A 21,561-nucleotide genomic window follows, 5' to 3' on the forward strand; every position below is an offset into this window, starting at 1 on the left:
GCACCAGAATGTAACTGCAGCAGCATTTAAGGTGGAACGGGATGTTTAGTTAGTCAGCGTAGTACCAGCGATTTTTATGGTGGTTGTGAAGAAAAGGACCATAATACACTGAAGCAACATTAAAGTAATATAATCGGAAATTTTTAACAGACAAAATTCTCACGTTTGTGGATTTGGAGTCTCTGAAAACCCTCTGCTTGGAGGGCCACGTAGCCCTAACACTCCACCCTCAACAAGAATCGGGACACCCTACCCCTAGACGTGAACGGAGGGGTAGGGCTAAGTGGTGAAATGGGACTGGGCCTAAGATTCATATACAAAGCATATTGGAAAAATGTGTAAATCAGTGAACTGTCATCCACTCTGAGCCGTGCTGAACGCTGCCTCTCGGGTTTTAATGCTCATAGACACTGAAATGTTACGGATTCCAGCTTCAAGTTTGACTTCTGTGTAAATAAATGTTTTGGACGGATTGTGATTTATGTTTCTTTACGTTCAAAATGATCTGAAATGTAGTCAATAAATCTAATATTTCTACTGTTGAGATTAATGTAAACTTTAAGATTATTTACCTTATTTCTAGACATTGTTTTACTTGTTTTAGGTCATTTTATTAAGTAAAATTATCTCTATATTGGCACATTGTTTAACTGTAAAACCAGCTATGCCAGCTGCCAATATCCATCCATCCATCCATTTTCTAAGCCGCTTCTCCATCAGGGTGACGGGGGGATGCTGGAGCCTATCCCAGCAGTCTTCGGGCGGAAGGCAGGATACACCCTGGACAGGTCGCCAGTCCATTGCAGGGCAGACACACAGACACAGACAGTCACTCACACCTAGGGGCAATTTAGCATGTCCAATTGGCCTGACTGCATGTCTTTGGACTGTGGGAGGAAACCAGAGAACCCGGAGGAAACCCACGCAGATACGGGGAGAACATGCAGACTCCACACAGAGAGGACCCCGGTCACCCGGCCGGGGAATCGAACCCAGGCCCTCCTCGCTGTGAGGCGACAGCGCTACCCACCACGCCACCGTGCCGCCCCTATCTGCCAATATACTGAGATAATTTTACCTAAAATTACTTAAAACAAGTGAAAAGTGTCTATAAATAAGCTAAATAATCTTATAAGTGCAAATATTGGACAATTGACTAGATTTAAGACCATGTCACTTGGCAAGATGCCATTTCTTTGCAGTGCTGTGTTGCATTAAGCACTAAAACTAGGCTACACACCCTGCCTGCAACTAAATTTGGTATGAAAAGTGTAATAAAAGCCACAGAACTTGTTCCAAATGGTCTAAATGTATGATTTTGAGTATCATTTATTTTAATGGTATTACAAAATTATTATTACAAAAATGACTTTGTGCTCAGAGGACACAGATCAAAGGAAATGTAACATTTCACACATGGACATGAAAGGGTTAAGGTATTGCATCTACATATGAAACACTAAGCTACCAGATACCTGAGAATATTTACCACACCCTGGAGTGCGGTGTGAAATCCCTGCCGTCTCGGATCCACTCCGTCCTGTGAAAGACTGAACTCTACACGCTCTGAGGCGTCTGATCGAGGCCTGTACTGCACACCGTGCTAAAGTTAAGGCCAATATGCCAAACAGCAACAGGCTAATAATGCTTAAACCATCACACGCCTCAAACCGTAATCTCTAACATGCTGGTTATGTGGTTTCTGACACTGTATCACTGGTGTCTATAAATCTATCCAACAAGTGGACAGCAGGGTTATTGCAAGGTGCACAGGAGGTTTATGTGGTGCAGAGGTGGGTTTGGTGCAGAGGTGGGTTCGGTGCAGAGGTGGGCTCGGTGCAGAGGTGGGCTCGGTGCAGAGGTGGGTTTGGTGCAGAGGTGGGTTTGGTGCAGAGGTGGGTTTGGTACAGAGGTGGGTTTGGTGCAGAGGTGGGCTCGGTGCAGAGGTGGGCTCGGTGCAGAGGTGGGTTTGGTGCAGAGGTGGGTTTGGTGCAGAGGTGGGCTCGGTGCAGAGGTGGGTTTGGTGCAGAGGTGGGTTTGGTGCAGAGGTGGGCTCGGTGCAGAGGTGGGCTCGGTGCAGAGGTGAGTTTGGTGCAGAGGTGGGTTTGGTGCAGAGGTGGGTTTGGTGCAGAGGTGGGTTCGGTGCAGAGGTGGGTTTGGTGCAGAGGTGGGCTCGGTGCAGAGGTGGGCTCGGTGCAGAGGTGAGTTTGGTGCAGAGGTGGGTTTGGTGCAGAGGTGGGTTTGGTGCAGAGGTGGGTTCGGTGCAGAGGTGGGTTTGGTGCAGAGGTGGGTTTGGTGCAGAGGTGGGTTTGGTACAGAGGTGGGTTTGGTGCAGAGGTGGGCTCGGTGCAGAGGTGGGCTCGGTGCAGAGGTGGGTTTGGTGCAGAGGTGGGTTTGGTGCAGAGGTGGGTTTGGTACAGAGGTGGGTTTGGTGCAGAGGTGGGTTTGGTGCAGAGGTGGGTTTGGTACAGAGGTGGGTTTGGTACAGAGGTGGGTTTGGTACAGAGGTGGGTTTGGTGCAGAGGTGGGTTTGGTGCAGAGGTGGGCTCGGTGCAGAGGTGGGTTCGGTACAGAGGTGGGTTTGGTGCAGAGGTGGGTTTGGTGCAGAGGTGGGCTCGGTGCAGAGGTGGGTTTGGTGCAGAGGTGGGTTTGGTGCAGAGGTGGGTTCGGTGCAGAGGTGGGTTTGGTGCAGAGGTGGGTTTGGTGCAGAGGTGGGTTTGGTACAGAGGTGGGTTTGGTGCAGAGGTGGGCTCGGTGCAGAGGTGGGCTCGGTGCAGAGGTGGGTTTGGTGCAGAGGTGGGTTTGGTGCAGAGGTGGGTTTGGTACAGAGGTGGGTTTGGTGCAGAGGTGGGTTTGGTGCAGAGGTGGGTTTGGTACAGAGGTGGGTTTGGTACAGAGGTGGGTTTGGTGCAGAGGTGGGTTTGGTACAGAGGTGGGTTTGGTGCAGAGGTGGGTTTGGTGCAGAGGTGGGCTCGGTGCAGAGGTGGGTTCGGTACAGAGGTGGGTTTGGTGCAGAGGTGGGTTTGGTGCAGAGGTGGGCTCGGTGCAGAGGTGGGTTTGGTGCAGAGGTGGGTTTGGTGCAGAGGTGGGTTTGGTGCAGAGGTGGGCTCGGTGCAGAGGTGGGCTCGGTGCAGAGGTGAGTTTGGTGCAGAGGTGGGTTTGGTGCAGAGGTGGGTTTGGTGCAGAGGTGGGCTCGGTGCAGAGGTGAGTTTGGTGCAGAGGTGGGTTTGGTGCAGAGGTGGGTTTGGTGCAGAGGTGGGTTTGGTACAGAGGTGGGTTTGGTGCAGAGGTGGGTTTGGTACAGAGGTGGGTTTGGTACAGAGGTGGGTTTGGTGCAGAGGTGGGTTTGGTGCAGAGGTGGGTTTGGTGCAGAGGTGGGTTTGGTGCAGAGGTGGGTTTGGTACAGAGGTGGGTTTGGTACAGAGGTGGGTTTGGTGCAGAGGTGGGTTTGGTACAGAGGTGGGTTTGGTGCAGAGGTGGGCTCAGTGCAGAGGTGGGTTTGGTGCAGAGGTGGGTTTGGTGCAGAGGTGGGTTTGGTACAGAGGTGGGTTTGGTGCAGAGGTGGGTTTGGTGCAGAGGTGGGCTCAGTGCAGAGGTGGGTTTGGTGCAGAGGTGGGTTTGGTGCAGAGGTGGGCTCGGTGCAGAGGTGGGTTTGGTGCAGAGGTGGGCTCGGTGCAGAGGTGGGTTTGGTGCAGAGGTGGGTTTGGTGCAGAGGTGGGCTCGGTGCAGAGGTGGGTTTGGTGCAGAGGTGGGTTTGGTGCAGAGGTGGGCTCGGTGCAGAGGTGGGTTTGGTGCAGAGGTGGGCTCGGTGCAGAGGTGGGTTTGGTATAGTGAAGTGGGTAACACCTCTGCTTTCTATGCTGTAGACTGGGATTCAAGCTCCGCCTGGGTAAGCACCCTACACTATGCCAGTAAGTCAGCACCACCTTCGCCTACCTGTGTAAATTTGATCAAACTGTAAGTTGCTCTGGATAAGGGCGTCTGCCAAATGCTGTAACGTAGGTGGGTTTGGTGCAGAGGTTGACAGGGCAGGTAGGTCTTCGCCTGCAGGCTGCATTCCTTCCCCTTCACTGCCTGCTGTTTGTGGTTAGCACAGTCAGCGCTGCAGGGCGGAGGGTGTGGAGTGCGGTTTCCATGCAGGTGGAAAAAGCTGATGGAACTTTACTGAGAAGCAAAATGTGACATTTTTCTGCATTAATAAATATATGAGTGGGTGACTGCCGTATGAATAAATGACCACACTGTAAGGGATAACAACAATCTTTTTTCCCCATAATGCCTTTAGGTGGGCTGATTGTTTTGTTTTTTGGGGTGAAACTGCCGCTTACCGCACTGCTCCGAGAAACTGCATCTCTTAGCAAATAAACTGAAAGGCAGCATCTATACACATATATATTCATATATATATATATATATATATATACACACACACACACATATATATATATACACACACACACACACACACACATATATATATATACACACACACACACACACACATATATATATATACACACACACACACACACACACACATATATATATATATACACACACATATATATATACACACACACAGACACATATCATATATATATATATATATATATATATATATATATATATATATATATATATATGGGTCTACAGATGTGTTTACAGATATATTGCACTTAAAAACATGAAAATAAAGCAATAAGTTATGTTAACAATTACACCTTCGTCAGCCATGAATTTAGCAATATTGTTTTTTAATTGTCATATAAAATCCAAGCTCCACAGAAGTGCTTGTCCCAACAGTCATGTGTCAAGAATGAAGCCATATTTTGAAGGGAAAAAAAACCAAAAAAATGTTTTTCTGCTATTTTAATTGCAATAATTATGTTATGCAATAACAAATTTAATTGCAATAATTAATAAATATGATTTAAATGACAAAGGAAACTAAAGCCAAATAAATATTTAAAAATATATAATAACAGTTCCCCAGGAGTCGTGTCACTGGTGTTACCGTATAACAAAAGTCTCTTATTTTGAAATAAAAGTCACACTGATGACGTCACTCGACCTCCTTTGACCTGTTCTCTGAGGATCTATGGAGAAAAGCTCATGGTGAGTCCACTGTGTCTCTCAGTCCTCAGAGATCTTCTCATTCAGCTCATGATCTCATACGAAGCTTTTAGCTGACGTCACTGGTGTGACCGACTTTATTCTGAGGTCACTGTGAAAAAAATAGAAACACAAATGGATTAAATTCCATATTTTCGTGGACATGATTTGATGTTCTGTGAAATGTTTTGTTCATTAAAAACGTCTCTGGTGTTTCCTTTATTATGTGGAACACCAGTGAGGATCAGTAACACCAGTGACACCATTAATCACCAGTGAGATGATTTTATATATATATATATGCATACAAATGAACATTGTTCCATTAATCATTCATAAACTTCACTGATTCGCTTTGAGTCACATCAAGTGAAGTTTCCAAAAGAAAATTAAGCCTGTTAATCACATGCAAAGTCTTTTTTCTAGAGAGACTGACATCTAATTTCTGATGGTCAGACCACACACAAACCTCCAGGGCCACAGATTATATCCACTGAGCATTCAAACCACCCATCACCACCATCGTCTCATCTGTCCTTCCACTCATTGCAGTTATTTGTTCCGTCCACCAGCCTACGCACTACTTAAAGTGGAATTCCGGGCAATATTTCAAATTTTCTGCATAATTCAGTAGTTGAGTGATTCAGAGGGTTCGGTGTGAACTGGTTCAGACGTCTTTACGTGGTGGTGGTGATGGGAACCAGGCGAAAATCTGAAATAATACGTTTTATTTGGGGACTCATAATGCTGTGCATGCATCCCTCCACCATGAATGGATTTAAAAAAACATATTTTGGCCAAAATCTTTTCAACACTGTCATAAAACAGACATCAGGCAGTGAATTCATAAGCATTTCATGCAGGAATTTCTGTGAAGAGCTTTTAGAGGGGGGTGTCTGGTTCCGATCATCACCACTGTGAACAGTTCTGACTCGTTAAGGTTCTCTAGAACGGAACATTTCACACCAAACCGCTCTGAACGACAGGACAGGACAGGGCAGGACAGGACAGGACAGGACATATGCTTTCAGTCTTTAGTTTGGGTAACAGGGTGAAGGTCTGGGTAACAGAGTGAAGGTCTGGGTAACAGGGTGAAGGTTTGGGAAACAGGGTGAAGGTCTGGGTAACAGGGTGAAGGTTTGGGAAACAGGGTGAAGGTCTGGGTAACAGGGTGAAGGTTTGGGTAACAGGGTGAAGGTCTGGGTAACAGGGTGAAGGTCTGGGTAACAGGGTGAAGGTCTGGGTAACAGGGTGAAGGTTTGGGAAACAGGGTGAAGGTCTGGGTAACAGGGTGAAGGTCTGGGTAACAGGGTGAAGGTTTGGGTAACAGGGTGAAGGTCTGGGTAACAGGGTGAAGGTCTGGGTAACAGGGTGAAGGTTTGGGTAACAGGGTGAAGGTCTGGGTAACAGGGTGAAGGTTTGGGTAACAGGGTGAAGGTCTGGGTAACAGGGTGAAGGTTTGGGTAACAGGGTGAAGGTCTGGGTAACAGGGTGAAGGTTTGGGAAACAGGGTGAAGGTTTGGGTAAATAGACGGGGTTTGTGTTTGAGACGCTGACTGAATGAGGAAAGTCGTTTATTGGAATCACAGTCTGAACAACAGAGACACTGAAGAGGGGCTGGCGCAGTGCCAGCAGACGCCTCCCCAGTGTCCTCTGTGTGTGTGTGTGTGTGCGTGTGTGTGTGGAGCAGAGGGAGACGAGCGGAAAAACGAGGAGAGAGAGCAGATGGAAAAATCCCCCCAAACAGCTGGACAATCTCTCACGGGACACACTGTGGACTTCCTGAGTGACCCCGCTTGAGAAAATGTTTTTAAAACTATTGTAATTTGTTTCGTCCCATTTAGAGACGCGTTGGATTAAAGGCCCATGAAAGGACGAGCGGCGCAGCTCAGCCGAGTGTCCTGGTCAGACTGTGTCTGTGCATCAGCGCAACTGCAGCGTCTATAAACACAGTTTATCAGGAGCTCATTCAGCTGCGCTGCCAGTGAGCTGCACGGCTCCTTATTCCTTTCTTTCTTCTTTTCCTCCTTCTCTTTCCTTCTTTCTCTTTTTACTTTGTTTTATTTTTCTTTCTTTCTTTCTTTCTGTTTTATTTTTCTTCTTTTTCTTTCTTTTTGTCTTACTTTTTCTTCTTTCTTTGTTTCGGAGGTTGTTATTGTTAGTTACATAGTTATTCATTGTTGTTATTATTATCAGTCTCCGTCATGGAGAACATGTTCAACGTAGTTCCTTACAGAACATTAACATGGTTTTGTATAGCACCAAAACCACTAACGTTACGAGTCATAGAACCTTGTTTGGGAACCCTTTTTGCTAGATGGGCAGTGTTTGGTTGTTTTTCTGGTCACTGTCTGTAAATTAATGTGAACTCAGTCTTTGATTATAAAGCATTAATAAACCAGGTTTATGATTTCTGCTTGATTTGTTTTGGTGCAAACTTGAGGACAGTTTGGTGATTTATTCAGCAGCTGCGTGTGTGTGTCGGTCTGTGTGTCTGTCTGTCTGTGTGTCTTTCTGCATATGTGTGTGTGAGTGTTTCTGTGTGTGTGTGTCTGTGTGTGTGTCTGTGTATCTGCATGTGTCTGTCCATGTGTGTGTCTGTCTGCGCATGTGTGTCTGAGTGTGTCTGTGTGTGTGCCTGAGTGTGTATCTGTGTGTCTGCGTGTGTATCTGTGTGTCTGCATGTGTGTGTGTCTGTGTGTGTCTGCATATCTGTGTGTGTGTCTGTCTGTGTGTATCTGCATGTGTCTGCGTGTGTATCTGTGTCGGTCTGTCTGTGTATCTGTGTGTGTCCGTATGTGTATCTGTGTGTCTGAGTTTGTGTGCGTCTGTGTGTGTATCGGTGTAGGTCTGTGTCTGTGTGTGTGTATGTCTGTGTGTGTGTGTGTGTGTGTGTGTGTATGTCTGTGTGCGTCTGTGTCTGTGTGTCTTGTGTGTATCTGTGTGTGCATCTCTGTAGGTCTGTGTGTGTGTATCTGTCTGAATCTGTGTGTATCTGTGTATGTATCTGTGTGTGTCTGAGTGTGTATGTGTGTATCTGTGTCTGTGTCTGTGGGTATCTGTCTGAGTGTGTGTCTATGTACCTGTGTGTGCATCTGTGTAGGTCTGTGTCTGAGTGTGTGTCTGTGTATCTTTGTGTACATCTGTGTAGGTCTGTGTCTGCGAGTGTGTGTGTGTCTGTGTGTGTGTGCGCATGCACCTGTGTGTGTCTGTGTCTGAGTGTGTGTTTGTGTGTATCTTTCTTTCTTTTATTTATCTGTGTGTATCTGTGTGTGTCTGAGTGTATCTGGGTGTGTCTGTGTGTCTGTGTGCGTATCTGTGTGTGTCCATGTCCGTGTGTGTCTGAGTGGCCTTCTTTTAATTTTAATTGCCAAATTAAATACAATAACATTTCCTGAGGAAATTCCGTGGACGTCTGAGAGGCTGCGAGGGTAAATAATACCACTGAGAGTGTTTTTATCAAACTGCTCACTGGTTGTCGTGTAAGGGGGAGTAATGGAGAGAGACTTTTGGAGTAAAACAGTTTTGACATTAACGTAAACAACTTAATTCCCTGCTGTCACAGTCGCCAACTGCGTCGTGCTGCAGATGGAGAGCCTCTAATTCAGTTACAAAACAGAGTGCAAGCAGGCATGAAGAGATGAAACGTCTCTCTCCACTGAAAAGCTCCATTATGATGCAAAATAAAAAACGGAAAAAATTCAAACAGATTCCGCCGGCGACACAATTAAAGCAGCGAGCATAAATAGCCGTTTGAAACTTGGCAAGGGACAAAAGGACCTGAAAGAGACCGCCCTGAGACAAAAAGACAAAGGGACAGGAGGCTGGGGGGGTGGGCGGTGCGGTGCAGTGAAGTGTGTGTGTGTGTGTGGTTGGTCAGCGTTTACTGTGACCCTGAGCAGAAAGGGGGCACTGGGGTGGAAAAGGGGGGTAAAAACACCCCTTCACTGAAATGCTGGCGCGCGTCTGTCTGTCCCACAACAAAAAGAGGCCAAATTAGTGGAGAATTAACTTCCACTCCTTTCCCTAGGGGAGCCCACCATGAGGGACCCCGGCTCACCGGCCAAAGCACAGCAGGCCTTCTGCTGTCAAGACTGTAGTGGACATTGTTATTTCTTTATGATTCAACTTATAAAAGGTTTAAAGCGATAGTTTGACAAATAAATCTGATTTACAGTTTTCCACCACGCTGCATATCAGACAGGAGTCACTGGGCCTAACTGGATCTCCATTTAACCATTTGTGTGGCTTTCTAATCTGAGTTAGCTTAATGGATTCAAATAGAGACCACCAGTTTCCTGTAGAACACCGTAGAACCACCACATGCATTTGGGATCAGCCATTGGTCACCTGCGGTTACCATTAGGATCCTTTACATTGTGATATCAACCCATTAAAAAAAGCCAAAACATACAAAAACACAAGGAACTAAACAGGCACAATGGTTTCTATGGGTTTTTCAGCAGGGTGGCAAACCAGCATCCCTGCTAATGGCATGAGGGCATTTAAGACTTTCTAAGAAATTAAATAAAGGTTTTTTTTAATGAATTATTAGTTTTTAGGCTTTAGTTAGAGTAACAGGCTACCTTAATAGAAGTTACCTTCTCAGTCCGTGTCTCAATGTCACCGAAAGGGAAGAAATAAAAAAAACTTTTTTTCTCATGATCTTCAGCATATTTCATATTTCAAACCTTGTATCTCCAAAATAGTAACTTTACAGGAGAAGGAAAAAACCTACTTTACTTTTAATGGAAGTCAATGGAACCAGAGTTTTCCCCAAGTCATTTTGGTCCGTTTCCTTTGGTCCACTCCTCATGAAATTTACACACAATGTAAAGGGTAACAGGGATTTTCAAATTATGTCAAAAACTGAATAACGTGACAAAAATGGAGATACGAGGTTTTCTTCCAACAGCAGGGAAATATTACATTCCAGTTATTTTATAGAAGGGAATGTGTTCCGGTTACAGATTTGCCTGAATTAATATTTACAATTTGCCCAAGCCATGCATCATTAATGCCAAAATAATAATAATTTTGAGACATTTTAACAAATATAAAATGTAGACATAGCGGGCCAGGACAGGCCGACATACTGAAGGGCTGTAGATTCTATTAATGTGTTTATTAATGTTTCGAGTCTCTGAAACATGCACATACAGTAGGTTGAAGTGAAGGGCACTTCAATCTGTGGCTAAAATGTCATTTTTACTTTACACATTTGTAAAAGGAATTTCAGTGGGACACAAAAACGACAAGCGATTATTAGGGACTTTGAGCTTCTCACACTGAGAAACACCCAGGCTAATATCTCAGTGTTAACGTATGGAGAAATATCAGTAACGTTCACTCCTCCAGCCCCAAAGCTCTCTGCACCACATCAAACGCTTTCTTCTTGTTTATTTGCACAAAATGCAAGACCTCAGGCCTGTATGTACAGGAGCTGCTTTGCAAGCAGCGGTTTCTTCCCAAATAACAAAGCAATCAGCGTGCCTTAAAGCATTAGTGGGAAAAAAAGCTGCTGTTGTCGCCTTCAGTGCGGTCACAGGCCGTCTCTCCGTAACCACAGACAGCCCAGGCGGGGTTTAGGGTTTCGTAAAGGCATTCCTAGGTGAACCTGTGGTGTCTGGGTGTGGAGATACAGCTGCGTCCTCTGGGGCTTTGTGGGTTCACAGCAGGATTCGGTTCCTGTCGGATTAGGAGGGTCTGAACTAGCATTTCTTATTCTCCCAATAAAACGCATGCTTTGTGTGACTTGACAGAGCTGAAGGTGAAGCAGCCAGGACTGTGTGTTACAGGCAGGCATGACTATACTGGATCCAGAGGGGAAGCCTCAGGGAACTGAAAAACACATGTCCGGCATTTTTTTTTGTTGATTTTTTTTAAATTTTGGTTTCCTTTTGGTTTCTGTGTGTATAAAAACGTAACATGTCAAAACGAAAGAAGCGCAAAGCCAGAGCGCCAATCAGGGCCCAGCGGTCACTTTGTTTAGAGCTGGTTTTGACCTGTTGGTCATACCGACCCAGTGCAGCACGCGGTTCAACGTCAGCGCAGCAGCGTAAAACTTTGGGAGAGTCTGTTCAACATAAATGATGAACTAACCTAACTTTGTGTAAATAGAGCACAATATAGAAATATGTCCACATATGCAGTCGAGACTGACGCGGCTTTTTTCTGAATTTCTACAAACACCATTTCATTTTATAGTAAATGAGTTTGGGCTGGTTTATGTTTATGAACAGACGCCTACAGATCAACATAGTAAAGGAGCTCATCTGTGATCCTGAGTTTAAAGCCAGTTTTTATTCAACTTAAACTTGGAACTAAGTTGTAAATAAATCTGAAACTGAAACTTTGCTTGTGTGTAAAAAGTGATTTCAGAGCCACTCGGTTCTCCCTGATGGAAACTGTTTACCTTCAGTGTTTTGTGCTTCTGATCATTTTAATAGACGTCAGCGTCACTAATTAATGACGTTCTATTAAAAGACTGGTTTACCAAGAGAGACGCTGGAGGACTTTCACCTGAAATGAGTTCATGAAGCCAGTCTGGTTATAAAAATGATAACAGGACATCAGAGCCAGAATTCCTCTTTTAGTACTTTTACTTTATACTTAAGTACATTTGAAGGGAAATACTTTAGTACTTTTACTCAAGTGGAGGTCTAAAGGGAGGAACTTCTACTTTTACTGGAGGAATATTTTACCTTGGGGGTCTCGACTTTAACTCAAGTACATGGTTTGTTTACTTCGTCCACCTCTGCCTGTCTCATTATTAAGCTTCGGCTAAAAAGAAAGATTTCCCTAAAATGGAAAACTGTCCAATTGGGATCGTTTTTCTCTGTGATATCTAGGCAGACGTGCAAGCTCTCTCAATGGTTAGGACTTCAGGAGCTGGACTCATTAAACTGACTAACTTAATTATGAAGTGACAGAGGAACCAACCAGTCAAGCTGTGGTTTGCCATGGGACCTATTTAACTCTAGTCCTTCTGATACGTCACTGTGAATACAAGCAGAAGTCTAACCAGTTTTCAGTCAGCTTTAAGCTTCAAATGAAACATGAAACATCTACAAGCTTCAAATATTTGCGGTTAATCTAAAACAGGCAACAAATGTTCATGTGAATTGCTGCTAGCTAACCTACCACTGGAATCCCTTACGGGCACTAGCAGGTAAGATTTAAGGACACTTAGTTATTTTCTTCAGAAAGTCCGCGTCTACAAAAAAGTAGATGGCATCTCCAGTCTAAAAAGGTCTTCCAGGTTGTTGCTAGGAACCATGACCAAGGCTCAATCAACAAATCGTTCGTTTGAACTGCTTCTTTTCAACAGAGGTCGATATTTTGGTAGAACTTTCACACCACTATTAGAAACGTGTGGAGGAACATCAGCAGAGTGGCAGTATCTTCCATGACCTTGCAAGCCACGTTCACCAGCCACATTTTAATAGAGTGTAGAAAGGTGGAGTGAAGACACCCCTCACTCACTTAGCTTAGCCTCAGCTTTTCCTAAAGGTCGTATAAAGTAGGGAAAGGCCTCATACAAACTTCTGGAAAAGAGTTCTTCTCCATGTCTCAGCTGGAAATCTTGAGAAACTTTTATTAAGAAACATAATTTTCTACAATTGATGGATATTTTTGTGGGTCATTCTACAGAAGCGTCCACTGTCCTGTCTCTCCATAGGAGTCACTGGTGTTACCGATCCTCACTGGTGTTCCTCATAATAAAGGAAACACCAGAGACGTTTTTAATGAACGAAGAATTTTACAGAACATCAAACCACATGCTGTCCATCAGGGAACGTCCACTAAAACATGGAATTTAATCCATTTCTATATTTTCACAGTGACCTCAGAATAAAGTCGGTCACACCAGTGACGTCAGCTAAAAGCTTCATATGAGATCATGAGCTGAATGAGAAGATCTCTGAGAGCTGAGAGACACAGTGGACTCACCATGAGCTTTTCTCCATAGATCCTCAGAAAACAGGTCAAAGGGGGTCGAGTGACGTCATCGGTGTGACTTTTATTTCAAAATAAGAGATTTTTTGTCACATGGTAACACCAGTGACGCGACTCCTGGAGTCTTTCATTATAGATTTTATATATATTTTTTCCTCCTTCACACATGACTGTGAGGTCGAGCTCTTCTGTAGTACATGGAATTCTATATGACTGACTTAAAAACCAATATTGCTAAATTGATGGATCAAGAAGGTGTAATTGATTAAATAACTTGAAATTGTTTTATTTAAAAATATAAATAAATTGTAACCCTGACATGTTTTTCAAGTGTAAAATATCTGTAAACGCTAGGGACACAAAAATGGACGAAACGGTGATCACTGTGACTTTAAACAGAGAGGAGCAGTAAGCAGTGCTGCTAGGATCATATTTCAGATCATATTTCAGCCCAAACTAGCAAATATGTACAATCAAACCAAAGAATAAGTAAAGGATTATGTAGTATAAGGAGATATGAACCACTGCTGAATCGTTCAAACTCATATTTCACTCCAGGGTTGGCAACGACAAATTTAGGAAGTGATAACTGATCGTTTTCTAGGCTAATTAGGCTAGCAGATGCTGCCTGTTAGCTAAGGTGTCTTTGCAGGCCATCTAATATTAAGTCAATACTAAGATCTCCGCAGGGTTTCTTTGCCTCCATCCTCGTCTTCCGAAGGCCTTTGCTAGCTGGGATTGGTGTGAAATTTGGGTCGAGGAGCAGGGCTGGTCGGTGTGGGTGGGGTGTCATTTTCCCTTGAGAGAATGGAAATAACAGCGTCAAGTCCATGTGGCCACATGCCACAGAACTTATTCACATGCATTCCAAGCAAGCTTTGCATGTTTGGATGCATGAAGCACAACAAAATTCATTCCCTTCCCGTTCAGCATAATGCCTGTGTTTGTTTGTTAGCATGTGGGTGAAATTCGCTTATTCTAAAAAGAATTTACTGAGGGAGGATTGAGGAACAGCTCACTGGGTTCAGCTCTGGGGCCCAGAGGAGAGCCCTGTCAGAGCTGGATTTGTCTTAGCTGGGAATTTAAGCCATTTCTGAAGAGATTTGGGATTCTAATGCAGTACGAACCTGCAGTGTGTGTAGTTTTTACAGTCTGATACTAACAGTTGTAATATCTGTAATTGGAGCTGCTTCAGTAACAGTAGTTCTGATCCAATAACACGATATTAGAACCTGCTAATAGGCCTGACCGCATGGTGTGTTGTTATTGTTATTGAGTGTGTCCTGTCGCATTATGCCGACAGAGATACAGGCTATGGTCTTTCTGTCTGTGGGAATTTTGGGAAAATTACACAGATACTTTATCCCAAACTAATTGGCCAGTCACATTTTAGGATCAGAAACCACCAACAAATTTAAACGCCAACTAACAAAAAAATAATATGCTAGACAGACACTAACATACCCAGCAAATATCAACAAATTCAATAAACCAACAACCACTATGACAGAACAACTGAACAAACACCAATTGACACAACTACTAAATACTCAACAATCCAACATGCAGAACAAATACCAACAAACCTAACAAACACTAACATAGCCAACAAACACCAATAGACTCGATGGCAACAAATAACAAACTCAACAAACCCAACACCAACAGAATCAACAAACACCAACAAACTCAAACACCAACAGAATCAACAAACACCAACAAACCAAACACCAACAGAATCAATAAACACCAACAAACCAAACACCAACAGAATCAATAAACACCAACAAACCAAACACCAACAGAATCAATAAACACCAACAAACCAAACACCAACAGAATCAATAAACACCAACAAACCAAACACCAACAGAATCAATAAACACCAACAAACTCAAACCCAACACCAACAATCAACAAACACCAACAAATGACACTCAACAAACCCAACACCAACAGAATCAACACCAACAAACCCAACACCAACAGAATCAAAACACCAACAAACTCAAAACTAACAGAATCAAAACACCAACAAACCCAACACCAACACAATCAACAAACACCAACAAACCCAACACCAACAGAATCAACAAACACCCCCACAATTGATAACAAGCACAGACTCAAAACTATTCTTTATAAATTACACTCCATCTCCAAAAGTATCCAGACATTCACAAATTTAAGGTGATCCCATTGCTGACACAGGTGTTCAACTTGCACATTCACAGCTTTTATAATCTTCATAGAAAAGCACTGACCAACAGAATGGGATGCTCTTATTCAGACACATGAGTCAAAGGTCAACAGGCCCAATGCCAAACGTGTGCTAGAGGGGTATAAAGCCCCCCCAGCATTGGGCAGTGAAACGGTGTTCTCTGGAGTGACAGACCTCCATCCAGCAAATTTGAGATGAGTTAGTGATCCAGAACTGACCACCTCAATAATGCTCAATGAACTCCTCACAGCAATGTTCCAACATCTAGTGCAAAGCCTTCCCAGAAGAGGAGAGGCTGTTACTGCCGTACAGACTCACTATTAAGACCTTCATTTCAGAAGAAGCGTCTACAAATTTCTGGACATATAAAACTAGTCCAGTTTCAGTTACGCTGAAGCTGGAACCACAGTGATGGTACAGCGTCTGGAAGTCTGTCTGTCGTTCCAGAGAGGGTGTGCTGGTGCCGAGGGTTTGGCCCTAATTAGAGCGTCTCAGGCAAACTGATGGGTAAAAAGTGACGTGAGGATAAATAATGGAGGAGAGGGGAGTGGTGCGTGGGCAGCCACGTCAGCCTCTCTCAGCTTCAGCGGCTTAATGAGGCCTTCACATCACCTTTGTTATCTCATCCCATAACAACCCCAGCACTCCAGGACACCCAGAGCTGCGAATCTCCCACCTCAAACCCACTTCAAATTCTTCAGGAAACACTTGAGTGCATCATGAAATCTCAATATCATCCGTGTTTAATTTGATTATTTTTGTATAAGTCAGCATTTACAAAAAATACAGTGAACACTGGAGGAACTGTGATCACCGTAGACCTGAACCATTTGGAGAAAATGTCAAATTGTGATCTTTCACACCAATATTGCCAATTAAGTGCCTTTATTTTATGTGGATTAAGTTGCAGGCCTTCTCTTATCCCAACAAGATGAGCGCTTCAAATTTTTCATGCTTGAAGTTTGAAAAACTGAACGTATCAGTAAAGTCAAAAGAATAAAAACAGGCTAAAATATGGTGAGTGTGCATCGCTGTCTCACACCACGTCTCACATCTTTATCTGTAGGCGTCAAATGATCCCAAAATCAACATTCTAATGGTAGATAATTCACTCACATCCTCAGAAGACGCATCATTCACCAAGTGGTTGGTTAGTGTAGTGGATAACACCTCTGTCTTCTACGCTGTAGACTGGGGTTCAATCCCCCACCTGGGTAACCACTCTATTCTATACCAATAAGAATCCTTGGGCAAGACTCCCAACACCACCTTCACCTACCTGTGTAAATTGATCAAATTGTAAGTCGCTCTGGATAACAGTGTCAGTCGAATGCCATAAATGTAAACTCCTCTTTCAATTAGCAGATTTGTCCACTCAGGGAAGAGGTCTGAAGTGTGACCCACCTTATAAAATGTTCTTCTTTATGCTGTGTGCAATTACGCATTGCCACCAGAGAGGTCTCCAAATCCCCAAAACTTACATAATCCAGCTTTAAGGCACTGGCTGTGTTTACACTGTGTGCACAATTATAAGGCAAGTCTTGTTTTTGAGCATTATTTTTATTAATGAGCAGCTACAGCGCTCTCGGTTAATCCAAAATGTTAATAAACCTCAAACATGAATGTTTAAGAAAGTAAAAGTGAGGTTTTGGCTTTCTAAGGAGAATCTATATCTATATGTGCACATTTATTGGGAAACTATAATGGTGCAGAATTATTACGCAGCTAAATGAAAAACATTTTCCCATCTGACTTTATTTTCATCTGTTCAAGTGAGAATTATAAACAAACAACTCAAAGCTTTCCCTTCAGTTTCTTGATCTGTTGACGATCAACTTTTTGTGCAGCAGCAGCCGCAGCCTCCCAGACCCTGTTCAGAGAGGGGTCCTGTATTCCTTCACTATAAATCTCCTGTTTATGAACTGCCCACAAGTTCTCAGCTGGGTTCAGGTCAGGTGAGGAAGGGGGCCACATAAGTCTTTCATCTTTAACGCCTTTACTGCGAGCCATGCAGAGGAGTACTTGGATGCATGTGATGGAGCATCGTCCTGCATAAAAATCATCGTCTTTTTGAAAGATGCAGATTCTTCCTGGACCACTGCTTAAAGAAAGTGTCTTCTAAAAACTGGCAGCAGGCTTGGGAGTTGATTTTGAGCTCATCTTCAACCCGAAAAGGTCCAACCAGCTCATCTTTAATAATACCAGGCCATACCAGTACCCCACCTCCACCTTGCTGGCATCTGACTCGAAGTGGAGCTCTGTTACTGATCCAGCCTCGGACCCGTCCATCTGGTCCGTCAGTCACTCTCGTTTCATCAGTCCATAAAACCTTTGAAAAATCTTCAGATTCTTCTTGGACCAGTCTAGATGCTTCAGCTTATGTGTCTTGTTCAGTGGTGGTCGGGTTTCAGCCTCCTTACCTCGGCCACGTCTCTGAGCGCTGAACATCTTGTACTTCTTGATACTCCAGCTAGGCTGCAGTTCTGGAATATGACAGAACTGGAAGATAATGGGTTCCTGGTAGCTTCACGCTTGATTCTTCTCAAATCCTTGGCCGTTATTTTGCGTCTTTTTCTCTCAGCACGTTTCTTGCGACCCTGTTGACTATTTGCAACAAAACGTTTGATGGTTCTGTGATCGCACCCCAATATCTCAGCAATTTCAAGAGTTCTGCATCCCTCTGAGAGACTTTGTCATTTTTGACTTTTCAGAGTCAGTTCAATCTCTCACACACACACACAGAGGTAAAGGTGATAGACGTATTTCTTGTATCCATAGTAATGAAGCGTAATAAAGGGTGATAAGAGTCAGACTGATTATCTGAGCGGCTAAATCTTCTGATCTTCCTGGGCTTTTACAACTGTTCTGTGTTCTGGCAGCAGAGCGGAATTTTACTGAAGACACCTGATTGAGATCTGTCTCTCTGTCCCTCTCTCTGTCCCTCTCTCTGTGGTGTATTTTTTTATAGCAAGAAAGCACATAGTATCTGGTTCTCACTTAATAGTGTCTGGTGTTCATCACATAGTGTCTGGTGCTCATTACATATTATCTGGTACTCATCACATAGTACCACAGAACCTGATAGCGTCTGGTGCACACCATAGTATGTGATGCATCAGGTGCTCACCACATAGTATCGGGTGCTCACCACATAGTACCTGTTGCTCACTAGATGCTTACCTATCTAATAAAAAAAAAAACCCACCGCTCTGTACTCTCCCTCTCCTTTCTTTCTCTCTCTGCCTTTATTTCTTCATCTCACTCACTCAATCTCTCTTTTCCTTTCTTTCTCCCTCTCTCCTCAAACTCTGTCTGAACTAAAGCTGAGCTGACTTGTTTCTGCTGTGTGAAACTGAGCAGTCGGTCTGCACGGCTGACTCTCAGCTCCTGCCAGCTTTACAGTAACAGCCATAAAGACAGACCCTAAAGCTGTTGCCATGAACACGACACACAAACACACATTTACTTTAACAACACTGGCCAGGTCTCCGCTCTTCTGGACGTATCTGTGAGCAAGGCTGCGGTTATGTAATCACAGTGAGTGGCCAGAAAGACTGAAACAGCTCGTTCTGCAGCATGTTATCAGACCATAATCACTCTGGGTGTCAACACACGAGGATAAAACAGGCTTCTGTGTTTCAGAACAAGGCCTCAGTGTGTCGGGAGCAAAGAGCAATGAAGTTTCACTGACAGAAAACCTGCGGGTTGGGAAAGACGACAATTAGTGAGGTGTTGGCCGGCGCTCCAGTGTTTATCTGATGCCACCCTGAATGTCATCTTACAGAAATGCTTATGAAGCTGCTATAAAACTTGTGCTTCCACCCACTGGCCACTTTATTAGAAACGCCTGCCTTGTACTTCCACTCACTGGCCACTTTATTAGAAACGCCTTCCACCCACTGGCCACTTTATTAGAAACGCCTTCCACCCACTGGCCACTTTATTAGAAACGCCTGCCTTGTGCTTCCACTCACTGGCCACTTTATTAGAAACGCCTGCCTTGTACTTCCACTCACTGGCCACTTTATTAGAAACGCCTGCCTTGTACTTCCACTCACTGGCCACTTTATTAGAAACGCCTGCCTTGTACTTCCACCCACTGGCCACTTTATTAGAAACGTTTGCCTTGTACTTCCACCCACTGGCCACTTTATTAGAAACGTTTGCCTTGTACTTCCACCCACTGGCCACTTTATTAGAAACGCCTGCCTTGTACTTCCACTCACTGGCCACTTTATTAGAAACGCCTGCCTTGTACTTCCACCCACTGGCCACTTTATTAGAAACGCCTGCCTTGTACTTCCACCCACTGGCCACTTTATTAGAAACACCTACCTTGTACTTCCACCCACTGGCCACTTTATTAGAAACGTTTGCCTTGTACTTCCACCCACTGGCCACTTTATTAGAAACGTTTGCCTTGTACTTCCACCCACTGGCCACTTTATTAGAAACGTTTGCCTTGTACTTCCACCCACTGGCCACTTTATTAGAAACGCCTGCCTTGTACTTCCACCCACTGGCCACTTTATTAGAAACGCCTGCCTTGTACTTCCACCCACTGGCCACTTTATTAGAAACGCCTGCCTTGTACTTCCACTCACTGGCCACTTTATTAGAAACGCCTTCCACCCACTGGCCACTTTATTAGAAACGCCTTCCACCCACTGGCCACTTTATTAGAAACGCCTTCCACTCACTGGCCACTTTATTAGAAACGCCTGCCTTGTACTTCCACCCACTGGCCACTTTATTAGAAACGCCTGCCTTGTACTTCCACTCACTGGCCACTTTATTAGAAACGCCTGCCTTGTACTTCCACCCACTGGTCACTTTATTAGAAACGTTTGCCTTGTACTTCCACCCACTGGTCACTTTATTAGAAACGCCTGCCTTGTACTTCCACTCACTGGCCACTTTATTAGAAACGCCTGCCTTGTACTTCCACCCACTGGTCACTTTATTAGAAACGCCTGCCTTGTACTTCCACTCACTGGCCACTTTATTAGAAACGCCTGCCTTGTACTTCCACCCACTGGCCACTTTATTAGAAACGCCTGCCTTGTACTTCCACCCACTGGCCACTTTATTAGAAACACCTACCTTGTACTTCCACCCACTGGCCACTTTATTAGAAACGTTTGCCTTGTACTTCCACCCACTGGCCACTTTATTAGAAACGTTTGCCTTGTACTTCCACCCACTGGCCACTTTATTAGAAACGCCTGCCTTGTACTTCCACCCACTGGCCACTTTATTAGAAACGCCTGCCTTGTACTTCCACCCACTGGCCACTATTAGAAACGCCTGCCTTGTACTTCCACCCACTGGCCACTTTATTAGAAACGCCTGCCTTGTACTTCCACCCACTGGCCACTTTATTAGAAACGCCTGCCTTGTACTTCCACCCACTGGCCACTTTATTAGAAACGCCTGCCTTGTACTTCCACCCACTGGCCACTTTATTAGAAACGCCTGCCTTGTACTTCCACCCACTGGCCACTTTATTAGAAACGCCTGCCTTGTACTTCCACCCACTGGCCACTTTATTAGAAACACCTGCCTTGTACTTCCACTCACTGGCCACTTTATTAGAAACACCTGCCTTGTACTTCCACTCACTGGCCACTTTATTAGTAACACTTCCCTCATATTTCCACTATGTTGGTGTTCAGTTACAGACTGTAGTTCATCTGTTGCTGTACAGTTTATCAGCCCCTCTACTCCATCATTGGTCAGTTTCTGCCCACAGGGCCGCTGTTGTCCAGATATTATTTGGGTGGTGGTCCATTCTCAGCACAGCAGGGACACCAACATGGTAGTGTGTGTAGTGCTTGTACGAGTGTATCAGGCACAGCAGTGCTGCTGGAGTTTTTACACACGTCAGTGACACTGTTGAGATGCCAAAAATATCCAGACAAGATCAGCAGTGGTCAGAAAATGGCCACTCATTAAGAACTTCAGCATGGATAACACAAACTGTACGTCTCTAACTGTACACCAGCAAGGTGGAGCTCCGAGAGGGGCTTCTCATAAAAGTGGCTGAAGAGCGTAAAACTACATTTTTAACTCTGAATGGTTTTAAAATAAATTTAAAAAATGGCAGAAAAATTAGTTCTGCGTGCTTTTTTGTAATTTTTTGATCATAAAAGGCCCAAAGCTGAATGGCCAGCAGGGAGCCGGAAAGGAAAACACGCACAAACACACTAAAAACAACTGCATAAAAGAGACGGACACAGTGGGGGCTAAAGAGCAGCATTAGCCGAGAC

General features: G+C 44.4%; 1 protein-coding gene across 1 annotated transcript; it reads right to left on the reverse strand.

Annotated features, from left to right (window-relative positions):
- Nucleotides 1-1,755: 1,755 nt before the first annotated feature.
- LOC119265248 (proline-rich extensin-like protein EPR1) lies at nucleotides 1,756-17,740 on the reverse strand. Its single transcript, XM_037545424.1, has 2 exons — nucleotides 17,713-17,740; nucleotides 1,756-3,770 (listed from the first exon to the last, which is right to left on the reverse strand). Exons 1-2 carry the CDS (start codon nucleotides 17,738-17,740, stop codon nucleotides 1,756-1,758), a joined length of 2,043 nt encoding a protein of 680 aa, XP_037401321.1.
- Between the last annotated feature and the right edge of the window lie 3,821 nt (nucleotides 17,741-21,561).

This window comes from Pygocentrus nattereri, chromosome 15, assembly GCF_015220715.1.
Source record: "Pygocentrus nattereri isolate fPygNat1 chromosome 15, fPygNat1.pri, whole genome shotgun sequence".
NCBI classification, from domain to species: domain Eukaryota; kingdom Metazoa; phylum Chordata; class Actinopteri; order Characiformes; family Serrasalmidae; genus Pygocentrus; species Pygocentrus nattereri.

What these genes read in the sequence shown, in the direction of transcription:
- LOC119265248 (XM_037545424.1), bottom strand. Translation starts at nt 17,740, where the DNA reads ATGTTCAGCGCTCAGAGACGTGGCCGAG. An exon ending in CGCTCAGAGACGTGGCCGAG is followed by an intron (nt 3,771 to 17,712) that starts GTAAGGAGGCTG and finishes CTCTGCACCGAG; the next exon opens with CCCACCTCTGCACCAAACCC.